This window comes from Eublepharis macularius, chromosome 11 (assembly GCF_028583425.1).
Source record: "Eublepharis macularius isolate TG4126 chromosome 11, MPM_Emac_v1.0, whole genome shotgun sequence".
In the NCBI taxonomy this organism is placed as follows: Eukaryota; Metazoa; Chordata; class Lepidosauria; order Squamata; family Eublepharidae; genus Eublepharis; species Eublepharis macularius.
In genome coordinates this window covers 73,335,340-73,351,695 of record NC_072800.1, presented here as the reverse complement: position 1 = coordinate 73,351,695, position 16,356 = coordinate 73,335,340, and the positions used below count along the sequence as shown (strand labels likewise).

The following is a 16,356-nucleotide window of genomic DNA, read 5'->3' as shown; positions in this document are numbered from 1 at the left end:
TATACCATAATAAACCATTCTCCTAGTAGCAACAAGAATTAAACTTCACAGTACATCCAGCTTGTCTATAATAAACTGTGAATAGTGTGTTTAGAAATTTCTCCAGTAACACGTGGAGATGCTGAAGGACATGCAGATGCTTTTTGTTTTGCTGACTCTCTTAGATTAACCAGAGATACCTTATGAATTCATCGATCCCAAATATTATGTCGAATTAATTCAGTTACCATGACAACACATTAGAAGATGAACTGAGTTTGCAATATTTCAAAGGCACTTTATTTTATTTAAAGCGAACTGATTTACTCTAAGGAATAACAGAGTTTACATGGCGGCATTAAAAGGTAAAAAGGAACCTTGGTGTGACCAAAGGCATCAATGGCAGTCAAATACAGGTTTCCAGTGCTGACAGGGGCCAGTCCTTAAATCAAAAAGGAATGAAACTTAAGATGCAATCAATTTTCAAACTGCAGTCAAATGCATGACTTGGCTCCAGACAAAGATGCAAAGATAAATGGGAAGGTTGAAGAATGTTTAGCTGGTTCCCATCTCGAGACTGAAAAGCTTAGAGACAGTAGAACCAACCAGAGAATGATTTTTAGTCACGGATGTAGAGGATTTTAATGTTAGCACAGCACAAAGTACTTGGCTCAGGTTTTTAAACTTGATGTAAGCGCATGCCTTTGCAGGGGGTTAGACCTAAACTTTCTCAGCCTTAACGGATGGGAGACTGTGCGCATACATCCTTCAGCAGAAAAGTTGCTGCAGAGAGGAGGTGAAGAGATCATGGGCTGTAGACAAGACGCTGTGTTTTTAAGTGTATGGGCCAAGCTTTAAAATTCAGTGAGTAATGACTGGCTTTGTCATAACTTGACAGGTACAGTTTATAACTGCACATTTAGGATTACAGTTACATGCACGAGATTTTTAAAGAGGATATTTAACTTCATGGCTTTCAGATAGTTGCCTTTCAATTCTGTGGCCGGTTTATAAAACTGTTCATTCTGTTAAACGTTACCAATTAGGTGTCCTAAATTTGTTAGTCAATTACTCCCCCTCTCCTGCAAATGAGCTTCAGTGAAGAACTTGATCCTTTGAAGCACATGCCAGTGGAATCCATGAGACTTCACATTACAGCCGAAGGTTATTCTAGTCCATTAGTGAACCAGTGGCCAGTTTCTGGGACAGCCTAGTGGCTGCAGACTTTTGAGGTGCTTGTGAAGAATGCTGGACTTGCCTGTTAGAACAAGGCAGTGTTTTGCTCCTGAGTAAGAGTGTTTGCTGAAGAATGCAGATCACCTACTCCTAACTGTGAACAACGGTTGAGTATTATCTTGCTTTGCACATTTAAAGCCCTTTGATGGCACAGAGATTCTTGTAAAGAGAAAGTAGACCCACAGCCCATCCCTGTAATAGTTCGAAAGACCTGAGGCATATGAGATCATGAATAAGCAGCATTGCTTTTAGTGGAAGCACAATGCCTCCACCCACACAACCACAAAAACAAAACTAGACAGTAATAGTTATTTCCAAAGTTACTAGATAATATTGTTAGTGTTCTTTCTCAGAAACCCTCACAAACCTTAACAATTGGTCAGATATACTGTATGGGTTCAATTCAGCATGATTCATAGTATATGCTAATTGTGACAGAAGTACTTTAAACTATAGATTATAATAGATTTTGCTGCATCAGCAAGATTTTGAGTTGAACCAAGGTGTAACCATGGAGATTCTGGCTGTGTTCATCTTTAGTGAACTGAGAAAGTTAGAAGTATTTCCATTGTTGATTCTGTCACTTGGCAGCTATTCCAGATTTTACTAATAAATATTTCATTAACTCTCGTTTCTGCAGTGGATAAAACATGTAGACGAACAAGGTCGATCATACTATTATAATGCAGATGGATCACGATCGGAATGGGCGCTGCCAAAAGTAAGTACTAAAAACAAAACAATAAAAAAATTTCTGGCTCTTGCTCAAGAGATACAAAAGATACCTGATTTCTGGAGTGTGTCATTTTAACTGTATGGCAATGCTGAATCTTGGTGGAGAAAGCTCTCTCTTTTTCTTTCAATATATAGTCCATCTCATCCTGAAGGCCTGCAGAACCTTGAATAGATTAAAAGTAAGATGTACTTTATCACAGGAATGTTCACTTAGCTCTTGTTTTAAAACAGCTGTAATAATATTTTGTCCCCCCCCACCCCCAACCAAATAATGAATTCTTAGACTGTGAACCATCTCAGCAAGTACTGTGTGTATTTTTCTGGGACATACCATTGAAATGGCCATTGGGGTGTCACATTTTCAATTAATTTAAGACTGCGGATGGATTTGAAGTATATAAGGCTGCGTGTTTCTAATGTAAGTATAACCTGTAGTTTTGTAGTTTCCTCAGTGGTATGTTCGCAGAACTCAGTAAGAAACCAGTAGACATTTCTCTTAGTTTTGATAGATTTTAGGACAGGTTGTCATTTACCCTTCCCCAGAGCCAGTTGGTCATAATCTTTATTTCATCAGGCTTTGAAAATACTTGTTAGCTTATCTGTTTCACTGAATAGACTACAAGTCCTGAATGCAGTTAAGGTCATATTAGGTATAACAGAAATCACAGAAGCCAATCTGAACTTGGGTCTCTAGTGATTATAATTAGCTTTACAAGATGCCAGGAAGATCTCTGGGTCTTATCTGTTGAGCCTCAATCATAAGTCATTGTTTACTTGGGGAACTAGAGTGTGAGAACCAATCTTCAAAAAGTCAGATGGTTATGCAAAAGCTACAGTGTAAATCCTGCAGTTTGCAATATGATCATGGCCGTGCAGATCCTAGACTGCTAGAATGCCAAGAAATAGTCCTGATAAAAAGGTGTGGCGGAAGTGTTCAGAAACTTGAGGTCAGTTTTAATCTTCAAGGGATAGGATAATATTTATACAATTCTGTATGTTCTCATCTCTAAAACATGGAATCCAAGTTCCCTATATGAGAGGTGATTTTAGCTTAACATTTCTCAAATGTCGTGCTGCATAGCAAATATTTCTGAAATTAATGGAACTTGCAAAAGCAGTTTATAGCATGTTGGTCTTCTGTTCAAAGAAAAATATCCCAAATCCTGCTAGCCATGCCAGACCTTTTACGTGTGCCTAAAATAGCTCTTCAGGTTCTAGTCCTGTTAAAGACCAATCTTGTGGTAATTGTAGTTCTCGCCTGATTTCATTGATAGGAAATAAATAGACTTGAACTGTTTATTTCATTATAGCTGAGTAAAATAGATAGTACGGTTCTTTCTTGAAATAGCTAAGGATTCCTGTATAAAACTGCTGTTACTCTGTGTATTAAAGAAGTTGAGCGTATTACTGATTTCAAGCTACTTTTCCACCAAATTAAGTACTAAGTTAGCAATAGCAAGACAACAGTCATGTGTCATCCCATATCTGTATTTAGAAATTTGGAAGTATGCTAGAAGAACTACGTTTTTATTTTCTCCCTGTGCCCCTGTACATATAGATGTAGCTTAGTTGTTAAGAGATTGCTGACCAGCCTCAGGTTGTGTATTCCCAGTGATTTAAAGTACCCATAATTGCAGAACAAGAAATGTTGATAGAAAAAATGTAAGAGGTGAAGGGTCGGACTGAAGAATATTGACTGGCAAAGCTTTTCATAATTCATGCGACAGGTATCTGAGACAAGAAGGAATACAGGAAACAAGTGGGAAAATAGGTCTCATTGTTTGCAACATATAGGTCAAAATCCTTAGACAATTTAAGTCTGCTATCAGAAGTAATGTCTAAGGTGTTTTTTAACCGTTATAAATGCAAGTAAGATCTTTGAATTTAATATGCACAGTGGCTTGCAGGGCCAGACTTTAAACTGAAAATCACTTTTTAGGCAGCCTAACACTCTTCAGCCCTTTCACTACAAACCAAACATAATTTTAAGCGATGCGCTTGAGCTTCTGATATGTTGGCAGTGCAATCAAGAGTGAATTATAACCCAGTATGAATGACAACACAGCTGTATCCTGAAAACACTGAAGTTAGAGGAACGTCAGTTTTTGGTCATAAGTTAAATGTCTGGTGCCCCCCCTCCCCTGAAAAGAATAAAATTACTATTTTTCAAAATGACTGAATACTTTAGCTATTTTGTTACATTTTTATTTGACCCTTCACGGAACCAGGAGATACATCCATGGAGTTTGTGGTGATTTCTCATCTAGGTCTAATCTAGAACTACATTGCTTAAAAGCGAGAAATTAGATATTATTGTTGTTTTATTAATGTCTAGATCTTGTGACCCGCCCTGAGCCTGCTTGCGGGGAGGGCAGGATATAAATCCAATAAACAAGCAAATAAATAAATCAGACCAATGTTGAGCTAGTTTCCTCAGCTCTTCTCAGAACTGAGCTTGGGCAAACTTATTTATGAATACGTTTGGTTAAAAGTCCATGTTATTGAGGGTTTGAGCCAGAGTGCTTGGTGCACTGTGTCAGATCCAATGTCATCAGAAGCTCCATGGGTTTACTTGCCTTACCCTAGCAACAGCCAAGAGGAGGGAGCATTTTTGTTGCATCCCCAATCCACATTTTGTTCTTCCCCCAAACCCAGTGACTCATAACATCCATGGCCCCCAGCAAATTCTGGGAATCCAATGGATGCTATACAACTTAAGTCACTTCAGGGGAAAAGAGGAGGAAGATGAGGGATAGCAACAAGGATTTTATCATCTGAGCCACAGCTCCCTTTGTGATTTTTCAGAGCTGCTAAAAGTCAAAGGAGTGCAGACTTCAGAAGAGTCTTTAATGCTGTCTAGGATACTAATTGTGAGTTTTGGTGGGTGGTGGGGGAGTGATTGTTTTGCTTTGGGTTGGCTTGGATATTTTCAAAAAGGTGTGGAACATACTACAGATGTTGTGAGCTGAAAATCTTTTGAGGCATTGCAACCAACCCATGACTCTTAGGTATGATAAACGTTAGCCGACAACTCTAGCTTTCCCTCATCTTGTCCCTTAGCCTAACTTGGAAGGAAATAAAGAAAGAACAATCTGCTGTGTCCGTTGCCTTAGGCAAGTGGCAGAGGCATCACTCCGCAGGCAATACAAGTTTCTGGTTTCAGTTTTCAGTCAGGTGTACTTGAACACTTAGTGCTGGGGGGAAGAAGCGTTAATTTGATCTTGGGCGGGGGCAGGGAGGAGAGCAGAGAGTAAATCTAGTCATAAGCAAAGCATACAAGACATATAGGTTTGTAGACTATTAAACTGATCATCTGTTCCTTCATAATGCTGACTAGGCAATCTAAGGTAATGGTTTCCAGCAGCAGGGTGGTAGGAGGAGAAAATCTCAGAGCTTGCACATCTGTGCCAGTGTCTACAATTAACTCTGGTGTTATATCGATTTTGGATTTGAAAGTAGCTTCAAAACAGTACAAACTGAAACCAAGAAATAATAGAAATGTTTATGTGCAGTTTTGTAGCAGTGTTGGAACAGCTACAAATGAAATGGTTGAGGTTGTATCTGTATTTTGTGTGCAGCTGCACTGTGTACAATTTCAAACATAGTGAGTTGTTCTTGTTTAAAGAAGAAAAAGGACTGTTCAGGGACAGCTTTCTGGGGAAATTAGGTTTACGGAGTTTGGGTTAGTCTTGCAACCACCATGAGATTGTGGTAGTGAATTGTGTTGGCAGATAGCCTGCTGGATTTGGGCTCAGGCGCCTCAGAGCTGAATGGGAAATAGTTATGATGTTATAAAGTCTACAGCTTCTTTTCCTGGTCCACTGCTGTAGTTGTCATGTCACCTTTTGAAGCATCAGGAAGGCTGTTCTAGAAGCAAAACAATAGCCCAAAATATTTGAAGGGTAAAATTTCCATTGTGGTCTCAGTCGCTTCGTGCCTCTCTGTATTGTAAGTGTTATGAAGTCTGATGAGACGTTACTGTCACTGCCAGTTTGAGGACATTCACTGAGGATTTGATGAATTGCTTGTGTGAGCACTCCATGGGCAGAACGCAAGCTTCTCTGTGTACCATAGGCTCATATTCGGTTTACCTTCTACATCCATTCACAGCAGAGGGAGAGGATTAACTGTGGAACTAATTGCCACTGGGGGGAAAATGGAGGGAAATTCACATTCCACATACTGCAGACAGGTGAGTCAAGGGTACTTACCCCTATATCTGTGCAATACCAAAAACTAAGAGAACTGTAAAATACACATTTTTCTACCTATGCTAGCCACCACTTTGGCCTCCTCCCCGTTAATGCCACATAGTTAGAGAAGGAGAACAGGACACCCCTCCTTCTCATTTGATTTCCTTGCAAATCCCACAATAGTGGACAACTGCCTGACAGAAATTAAAGTTTTAATTTTGATTACAGGTATCCTCTGGGGAATAGCTGCTCTATAACACATTTACGCATTTATTTCTTGTGTGTTCCTGATTCTCTCCCAAACTCTGTTTAATCATATCTTTTTGGGCATGAATAACAATGCAACTAGAACTGCATGGGTTGAATTGATTCACAGAATGTCACTGCTCAGCTCCGCATGATTTGGAATCCACATGAATGGCATGGTATGTTCTATTAGGTTCATTTATGACTAGCTAGCAAAGAAACAGAAGAAACTAGATACCATAAGAGTTGGGTAATAGTTTTGCTCCTGGTCTATAGAACCCATCAGCTTGCCCAAGAAAAAACGTAGTTGCAGTGCATTACATATATTGCCTCAGTAATCCTTATTCTAGATATATAAAATATATATGCATTATTCTCTTATTACAAGCTGGAAGCTGGAATTGAGTGGCTTGCTTACTACTTAGTGAATTCGTGGCTGGGCTGAGACATAAATTGTGTGCAGGCACTATAGATACATATGGTGAAGATACATCACTGGGATTTCATTACCTAGACATTACCCTCAGTTGTTTAAAAAACATAATTCTGATCTGGGCCTATCTTGTAAGTCACCTCTTTGACATGTGACAGCGCATGCTTAGGAGAATAGTACTTTACTATTCCATTTCTTCTAATAGTGTACCTATTTGGGTTTAAGACTGCATATCCTACAAAATATGTTAGTCTTGGTTGCATTACTTTTTTGGTTTACATATTCAGTGTTCATTTAGAGTCTTTCACCAGTTTGTTTGCTATTAAGGCGGCGTAGTTTTGAAACAAAATAGGTGCTCAGTTTTACTTCTGTTCTAAGGTTGATATGCAGCTTGAACCATTTCTGTGTTGTAGCAACCCCAAAAAGGGCAAGTTTGCATAGTGATGAGCCTGGGTCACTAACCTAAAGCATAACAGAGTGTTATCACTTCAAATTAAAACAGAAATCCTGTGGCACCTCAAAGACTAACAACATTTATTCCAGCCTGAGCTTTTGTGAGTCAGAGCTTACTACTGATGCTCACACTTCAAGTCCTTGTTACAGACAAAGATGAAACTTGTACAATAAATGTACAGGAATTCCTCTGTGTCGTCACTGTGTTGAAAGGTAGCCATGAAATTGTATAACATACCCTTTAAATTGTGGGACGGGTCTCAAAATAGTGCATATAGATCAAAACAGACATTTTTAAAGCTATTTGACTCAAGTGCTGATTTTCAAAGAGCTTTGAGTTGATTCTGGGGTTTCCTCTGGTTTGTAGGTGAAGCATTTAATGTGATTGTTTTTCACCTGACCATGTGAATAATATAGCAGATAACTGCTGAGATAGGGCCTGCACTCAGGTGTTTGATTTCGAAAACTTTTCAACCCTGTACTGTATGTGTGGTTGGGGGCAGCACGCCTCCTTTTCTTGTCACAGAATATACTGCAGATCAAATTTATTGTACAAGAAATGTCTATTTCTCCGCTGTGTAATCGATAGAGATATCCTAATGTTAAAAGGATATGCAGCTTTTCACAGAATCATAAAGTAAGATTTGTTTAGTCCAGAAAGACATTTGTGTTTAGATGTTTGGAAAATTGATTTTGACCATAGTAATACTCCTAAGTATTAATAATAGATCTTGCCTGAAGTCATGCTAGTGGGGGAGAATCCTCCAATCAAAGTGAATTAAAGGGTTGAAAATAATAACCGAGTAAAATTTAATATACTGTTTTTGGTACTATGTAAGCAAATATTAAAAACATCAGCTGATTCTAACTTCTTTGTGAGACTGCTATAAATGTAAAACATGGTTGATAATTCTTCTCCAGTTTAAATAAGGAAATGGGTTTCAGCAGAAAATACACTTATAAATCTGTAATATTAACTGGTTCCTGCCTGTCTTGCATTTTATATGCACAGAATTAATATGAAATAAATCAAAACTTAAAATGTTGTAGGGTGAAGGTTTGGGAATAGATGAGGCATGAATTCTACTGTTTGTTATGATGTGTATGGTGGTTTGGAATCTGACAAGCCTTGTAAATATAACATGAGCATGTGTTGGGGAGTCAGATGGGGAGGGAGAACAGGTTCGTACCTCCTGCTACCCATCACTGAAACTCATTTTCCATAATATCAGAATATGGCCTCTGTGTATTCATCATTGTTTGCCATTGGCAATCCTGTACAAGCAGTGTTCTCAGCTGTAGGGCTTATGCCCTTATAGTTTGTAGGCACAGCTGTGCTGTTGTAAGGCTGAATGCACACAGGCACAAGACACGGCAGCAGATGTGATATTGCTCTCCTCCTCCTCCTTACCTCTAAGGGCTTGTGCTGTATGTGGAGGACTGTGCTACTCCGTGTCTTCATACTATGTAGATGAGGGTAAATTAATGTCCCTCACAATTTAGTTAAACTATTATACCTTAACCATTAACTTCTAATGCTGAGAAACTTCAGTGGTATGCTACCATGTTCCTAATTGAGGTAGACATTGCATGGAATATGTAGCATAAGAACATTAGTGTGAGGCCACTGGTGTGGGGCCACTGTTAACCTCCATGACTAGCTTTGGGGGGGGGGATTGCCCGATACAGCCGTCCAGTTTGGATAAATCAGTTACTCAGTTTCACTTGTGATGCTGTCTTGCAATTAATTTAATTAACAAGTCACTTCTTGCTACTGCTTGCTTGTTAAGCTGCCACATTGTAACCTTTGTTATGAATTGCTGCTTCATGCTATTCTCCCCCCCATCCCCCCATTTTTCCCCTCTAAATTCATTGTGAGGTAGGTTTTCACCAGCACGTAAAATTCACTGACTATATGTCAAGGGCGAGCAGCTTGCTCAGCACTGAAGTTCATATCCAGCATTGCATAGTGGTTAGAGTGTCAGACTAGGATCTCAGAAGCCCAGGTTCAAATCTGCACTCTGCTGTGGAAACTTTCTGGGTGAACTTGAACCAGTCACACGCTCTCAGACTAACCCGCCTTGCAGGATTGTTGTGAGGATAAAATGGAGGAGCAGAGAATGATGTGAGCTACTTTGAATCCCCATTGGGGAGAAAGGTGGGGTGTAAATTAAATAAATAAAATATCCAAAATGTATTGAGCTGGAAGGCTGCACCTTGCTTGCTAATCTGCTTTAAATGGTCATAATTTGCATATGCAATAGGCAGGCAGGACATGTTATACTTCTGTACAACTTAGAAATTGTCACATTTTCTGTGGATGTAATAATTACAACTGTGATTTGAAACAACGTTTCTCCTTGTGATCTCAAAAAATACCAGAAACATTTTCTCACTTAACACTGAAACCATCCATTCTTGCTGCTTTTGAAACTAAATTTGGAGGCATGCAGACTTTAATAGAGGCATTGAGGCCTTTTCTTCTATATGCCTACCCCTCCTACTCAGCATGCGTTGATACTGTTGTAGATCTTGATTGCCTTTGCCCCACGCTGTAAATGTCACCATGCCACATTCAGCATGCTGCATGGTAATTTGCAAAATCTTGATGTAAGTGGAGCCACAGCTTTAGTTGTGAAAGAGAGCTGTATAACTTACTTAAATCAGTCATCAGCAACTGAGTATTTATGGTCAGTCCATGAGATCTTCAGGGCTAATATGTTGTGTCTCTGTAAACAAAACTCCAGGACACTAGGCAAATTATTGGAGAAAACGTTAAGTGGGAAAATGCAGGTTTTCTCCTTGTGCTTTCTTATATGGTGTGAAAGTAACACCAGTGGATGGCGTGTATGTGATGAGGTTTTCACTTTCAGTATTGGGTTGGTTTTATTTACAGCATGTGGCTTTCCCTCCTTTTTTTAGTATAATGCTTCACCACAACAGCAAAGGGAGATAATTAAAAGCAGGAGCCTGGACCGGAGGCTACAAGAACCAATTGTGTTGACCAAGTGGAGGCACAGTTCGATTGTGTTAGATACCAATGACAAGGTAGGATTGTTTTAAAGAACATACTAGAATTTTATCGGTCACATATGTTAAAAATATAGAATAACTGTTGCCAAATCAATAGTTCCTATAACTATTATAGCTGAGTATTTTTTATTCAAGCCTTATATGCCACTTTCCTATCTATAAAGGATCCACAAGGCAGCTTGTGAAAGATGAGTGGTGTAAAAAAAATACCAACCCTGCTTGGACAAGCAGGACTGAGAGCTAACACAGTATCAAGTTTGATAAACAGTGGAAATCAAATTCACCTGTCCTCCAGAGTTCTGTGAAAGATAACTTCCTTGACCTTTCTTAGATATTTAGGTGAAGAGGCCAGATGAATTTCCATGGGGAAGGGAAATAGGTAGCCATTAATTAGAAGACTTGGTCTTTCAGAGTTACCCATTGTGACTGTGGTGGTGGTGGTGGTATTTGGACCAGAACCTTTGAAGAAGATTTAAACAATGGGATGGGCCTTTATGAGAGTAGTTGTTCCTTGAGAGATCCTGGTCCCAGACTCGGTAGAGTTTTAAAAATCAGTGTGTTCCCTCGTGGTGATGGGCACTCTGCCAATTTAAAACGAAGGATTGCAGTAGGGGAGAGTGATTGGGCTTGATTTCTAGCACACTGTGGATAACTTTCTGCCGGTGGCACTACTGACATCTGTTCTTCACCCTTTGATTCTAGTGCAGTAGGAGGAGTGGTTAGAGTTATAGTGTCACTGTTCAGGGGTTATTTGTTATGATACAGAATGTTGTTTACAAGAAATAGCTGTTTTGGTAGAGCTGGTGGAAGATGCCTGTCTGTGCTACGCTGAAAAGATAGTTTGCCCACTATCTTTCACTTATTGACAGGATAATTAGAACTTACTTAGAATAAAAGCCAAAGCAAAAATGTATAATTTATTCCTAGGAATATAGGAATGCAGAAAATCTTGAGAGAATTGTTGCAGGTAGTCCAATTATTCATATTGACTTCTGGCAGGTATTTAGTGTGGTGTCCTGTTACCATGTTCGTTGGTGACCTTCTCAGCAGAATGCAGTCAGTGACATTTCAGGTGGCTTTATTTTATTGCATTGTTTGAACCACCAACTCCATACACATGAACACCAAAGAACAGTTAAACTCCCAACCTTAGACTGACTCCGTTACCCCCATATGTAAGTTTGGGGACAGAGGGCATGTACTCCGTACATTTCAGTTTGTCCCCAAGTTTTCAGTAGATTAGCCTGAATGTAAGGAAGAAAATGTTCATTTAATCACCTCTCTTTCTTAGGAGCTACTGGCTTACCTTTTACACCTGGTTTAAGGGAATGAGCCAGATATAAGCAAAGACCAACAAAAGTTGCAATCTTGGTATTTTTGCCAAAAGTATTGAACCTCCTTGCATAGATTTGGAAGAAGTACTGAGATCTTGAGTATGGTGAAATCAGAGATAGGTTTACTGTAGGAAATAATGAGCAAAAATGGTCATAATAAATGGCAACAGTTCCACATACTGGAATGCCTACATTAAGGAGCAGAAAATTCCAAATGGCTATACATGCTGTGCAATGTGTACGTCTCAAGGAGGGAAAGCAAAAAATCTAAAAGGGTAGTTGAACAAGAGAGTGAAGCAGAAGTGGTTGTAGCTATCAGTGCAGGTTCCAGGGGGAAAAAATCTGAAGCAGGCGTTCTCCAGTGTTTGACCATAATCCAAAGGACAAAGCACTTGGTAGAGAAGTATTTGATATTTGATGGACAAGAAAACTCCTATAAAGAGCACATGAGGATAACGATAGCAAAAGAAAAGCTAGGCACTTCCAAGGTCCTGTTGGCATGACAAGGTATGGCACTCAGAGTATATAGCAAGTGTGGAGCATAAATGCAATTTGAGGTCAGATTTCAGCTTTAGTTATAGGGCTTAATGCTTGAATGAAGACTCCTTTTCCCTGGGCTTGGAAAAAAGGGAGAGAGGATCTAGAATTGCTCTGATTAACTGAGGCTGAAAATGAAGGAGTTTCCACATTCTGGAAGAATGTCCAAGTAAGGAAAGGAGAAACTTGGGATGGGAAGGAGGTTTCTTGGAGGCATGAAACCAAGCTGGGATTTTTGGAGGAAATTCCAACGGGTTTGTTTTGGATCAGGGAGAATCTTTAGCTGAAATGCTGGTGTGAATCTAGGTTTTTGTCAGCAGGAAAGTTAATGCAGCAGGTTCCTTAATTACTAAGAGGACCAGGTTGAGGCTGCATTTCCACCCCCAGTGAGCATGATGAAATTATGTGGACTGATCCACCCTTCTCAGAGAGCTGTCAGGTTTTGTATTGTAGGTGGCCTGAGGCTTGTTTTCGAGATCTCATGGGACTGGCAGAGAAGAGCTGGTTCCAGCACCAATATGGAGGAGAGGGAGAAAGCTATGCCAAAATAGTCTTAATGGCTGCTGCATTTCTTAGATTGCATTATAAATTCTCTCTTTCGTTGAGCATTGCTAAGAGGGAGGGGCAAACCCATAAGGTGTGCATATATGCCTCTTGCTGAATTGCAATTTATGCTGCTTTTGAAGTGATTGTATTGCCCTGTGCCGTTGTCAAAATATCAGGTTTGCTTTGAAAACAATGAAGATTGACAGCTTCAATAGACCTTCCTTTTCTAATGAGTGAGAATTAATCATATGAATCCAGGAGAAGGGAACAAAGGACTTAGTTTGTAATCTGTGTAGTTTTTTTTTAAAAAAATGCCTAAGTTTAATGCCTTGAACAAAAAAGTACTATGTATGATCTAGAAATAGGTAGCAATTTCAGACTTTCCTAATCCATCATCAGAGGTAAAATTATCTGATGAAATAGTTAGCAACAATAGTTGCTAATAGTTGCAGTGAAAACAGAGCTGCCTTATGTAGGAAAAAATACTGCAACGAAGCACTTTTGCTTAGCCGTTTCAGATGGGATTGCATTTTGCTTTTTAATGGAGAATAACCATCAAGCGCCTTCAGGAAAAAATCCTCCAATGCCTTTTCAGCCACCCTAATCATTAAAGAGCAGGACTTTTTGGAAGGCTGGGGTGGGAGTATTACTGAATGCGAAATTTATGCTTATTTCAGAAAGCTTGGCCATCATCTTTAAAGGATACAAATAAGTTTGATTGCAAGTTATTGAAATATAAATTATTTTAAACCAATCCTGACAATAGAATCTACGAGACAGTAATGCTAAATTAAAATAGTTCTTGTATTTTTACAGTTGCCAACTAATTCTTCTGAACATCTCTTGACTAATCCTGCATATTTGTTCCCATCACATCAGGACCAAGTTAGTATCTGAAATACGATTTATTTATAGACAACATGAGTAGATAAAGTGCTTCTGTACAAGAGAATCAGTGCCCATAATAATGAATGGAATAAGAGTTGGTTTGGACTTGTACACATACTTGTTCCTGTCATATCTTAGTATTGGAGACCCTTTCAGTAATTCTGTCCAATTCTGTAAATCTTATGTTTTTATTTGATATTTATGGTGTAAATATTTTAATGCATCTTCTTTTTGTAGGAATCTTCATCTCTACTTGCTTCAAAGAGCACTCTTCCTGACAATGAGTCATCCTCTCCTTCCTCACCAAAGCATCAAACCACAGTCAGTGTAATCGTTGTAATATGTCTAATATAAAAAATCATCAGATTTAGACATCTATTATTTTTGAAGTATGTTAAGTGTGTTTGTCATATGTAAGGCTCTTTAACTTAAGAGTTTCTTGTGTTACTTTTCTGAGCACATAAGCTTGCATCTAGAGAAGGAGTTGGAAGATTCTGAACTTTTGAATGTTTGTTCACACTTTAATCATGTGTCCAGTTTTGATCAGCTAGGCAACTTCCTTAGGAGCTCTATGGACAAATAGGTTAATGGATAAGGAAAGAATTAAGTCTTGGGTGTATTTTGGTTTTCTCAGAAAACCAGGTAACCTTACCATGGCAAACAAAAACCCTCTTTTATCAGGATGAGTCCATACCAGGAATCTATGTTCTATCCTGTGACTCTAATGGGATCACACCAATTACTAACAACTTTTCACACATTGATGGGGAGGTTTGTAGTTTGCTTCATGTGGGCCAGTCTTGCAAACAGCCCTTCTAAATTAATATTCTCTCTCTCGCTCTGTATGTGTGTATAGGGAAACTAAATTTACTGTTTTATCATCTAATTTCTTGGCATTTAATATAACAGATAACAAAGTTTTGTCTCAGTGTATGGATGACACTAAGCATGGTTGGTTTTGCATTTCCAGTGGATCTCCCAACCTGTGTTGTTTGGTTCAGCGAACAGAAATAAGTTTTGTTTCTCTTCAATAAATTGTGAAATTATTAATGCATATATTAGAAATACTGAAAGGAAATGATGATGCAAGTATGATGTTATCAGTTTTCCTAAGACCTGGGCTAAGCGATCATTAAAATCTTGTTAAATCATAATAGCTCATTTTTCAGAGAAGCCCAATCTTTTAAATTCCAACCTTGAAAATGAAAGAACATTTAACATGAGCTTGCAGTAACTATATGCCTAGTCACTTGTGGCAAAGAAAAATTGTCCGGCATGAGACCTTTAAAAGAAGCGCGCACACTCACACCCCTCCACGCAGCTTTAGGTTGCAAGTAATTGGCATAGGCAGATGGACAGATGCACTAGTAAAAATGCTATGGGCTAGTACTTTTTCCCCCAAAACTGGTTTAAACAAATAAATCTGAGGTATAAACAGCAGGACAGTGAGGTCTCTGTGATTTTATTCCATTTGTTTCAAAATGTAATATGTTGTTTGTGACTTGTAAGCTGCCTTGAGCCGTAAGCCAAGGCAGGATACAAATATTTCAATTAATAAAGTTCAGAGTGCAAAAGCTCTGTTTGGGGCTATACATTTGCAACCCAGTTACCAACTTTCTATATCTGCAGGAAACTATTTGTTTCTTGTTTACTAACTTGCTGGCTGTTTAATTCTCCAGGGCCAAGAAAAATATGGATTATTAAACGTCACAAAAATAACAGAAAATGGGAAAAAAGTTCGGCAAGTAACATTCTAATGCTTTTATTTTATTCTTTATTATATTTGTAATACTTGATAAATGTGTAACTGTGTATAAATATCTATTACAGAAAGAACTGGATGTCCTCGTGGGCTGTATTGCAGGGTTCATCACTATTGTTTACCAAGACTCAGGGAGGTGGAACTAGCTGGGTAAGTACAACTGTAGTAACTTCTGTGGCATTACCAGTTTGAAAAAGAGCAGACAACATAAAAAAAACTATTGTTCCCCATGTAAGCAGCTGATTTCACACAGTTTTAGTGGAGAAACTAGTCTTTCGTGTGAAGTAGCTTGCATCAATGGTATGATGTGGTGGAAAGTGAGGAAGCTTGGAACAGCCCTAGCTTGTCAGATGTGCTCAAGCTTCCCCATACTAGCTTTAGCCAAACAAAAATGTACTAGAAGTGCCTCTGTTTAGTGAAGCATCAACAGTATCAATGTGCAGCATTGCTCAGGCACTGTTATAGGAGCTAGGAAAGAAGTCACAATCCCTCCCCATCTAGCCCATGAAGTTGCCTTGTACTGAGTCAGACCGCTAGGCTGTCCAGGTCAGTGCTGTCAGGCAGTGACTCTCCAGGGTCTCCAGCAGAGATCTTTCACCTAATTACAACCTGATACTTTAAACTGGAGGTAGTAGGGATTGAACCGGGGACCTTCTGCATGCAAATCAGACAGTTTACCACTGAGCCAAGCCCCTCCCTCATATTCTTGCACTGGTGGCACTAGCACTTATCTTCACGAGCATCTAAAGCAGTTTACAAAGCTATAAAAACAGTTTAGAACCAATGAATTACAATCAAATACCAAATGGGGACTATGACAAACTCAAGCCACTCCCTTTTGTCTTTGTGGTACAGGGGATGGGTCTAACAAACTACCTCCCTTTGCCCTCATTTCATCCTGCTGCTGTCATGCCTGCTCTCTTTTTTAGAGCTCCTTGAGCCCTCTGAGCCAATTCAGCAATGGATGCCAACAGACACTGC

The 16,356-nt window shown here is 39.1% G+C and overlaps 1 protein-coding gene across 8 annotated transcripts in view; it reads left to right on the top strand.

Moving 5' to 3' along the window:
• The window catches only part of ARHGAP12 (Rho GTPase activating protein 12), an 80,401-nt gene that overhangs the window by 47,322 nt on the left and 16,723 nt on the right, over positions 1-16,356 (top strand). For 4 of the 8 annotated variants that reach the window (XM_054991323.1, XM_054991321.1, XM_054991320.1 and 1 more), the window contains 6 exons: positions 1,856-1,936; positions 10,198-10,323; positions 13,542-13,610; positions 13,851-13,934; positions 15,293-15,354; positions 15,444-15,525. In XM_054991323.1, coding sequence (XP_054847298.1) covers positions 1,856-1,936; positions 10,198-10,323; positions 13,542-13,610; positions 13,851-13,934; positions 15,293-15,354; positions 15,444-15,525 — 504 coding nt within the window. The remainder of the gene's footprint in view (positions 1-1,855; positions 1,937-10,197; positions 10,324-13,541; positions 13,611-13,850; positions 13,935-15,292; positions 15,355-15,443; positions 15,526-16,356) is intronic. The other 4 variants (XM_054991327.1, XM_054991324.1, XM_054991326.1 and 1 more) reach the window with 1 other exon arrangement.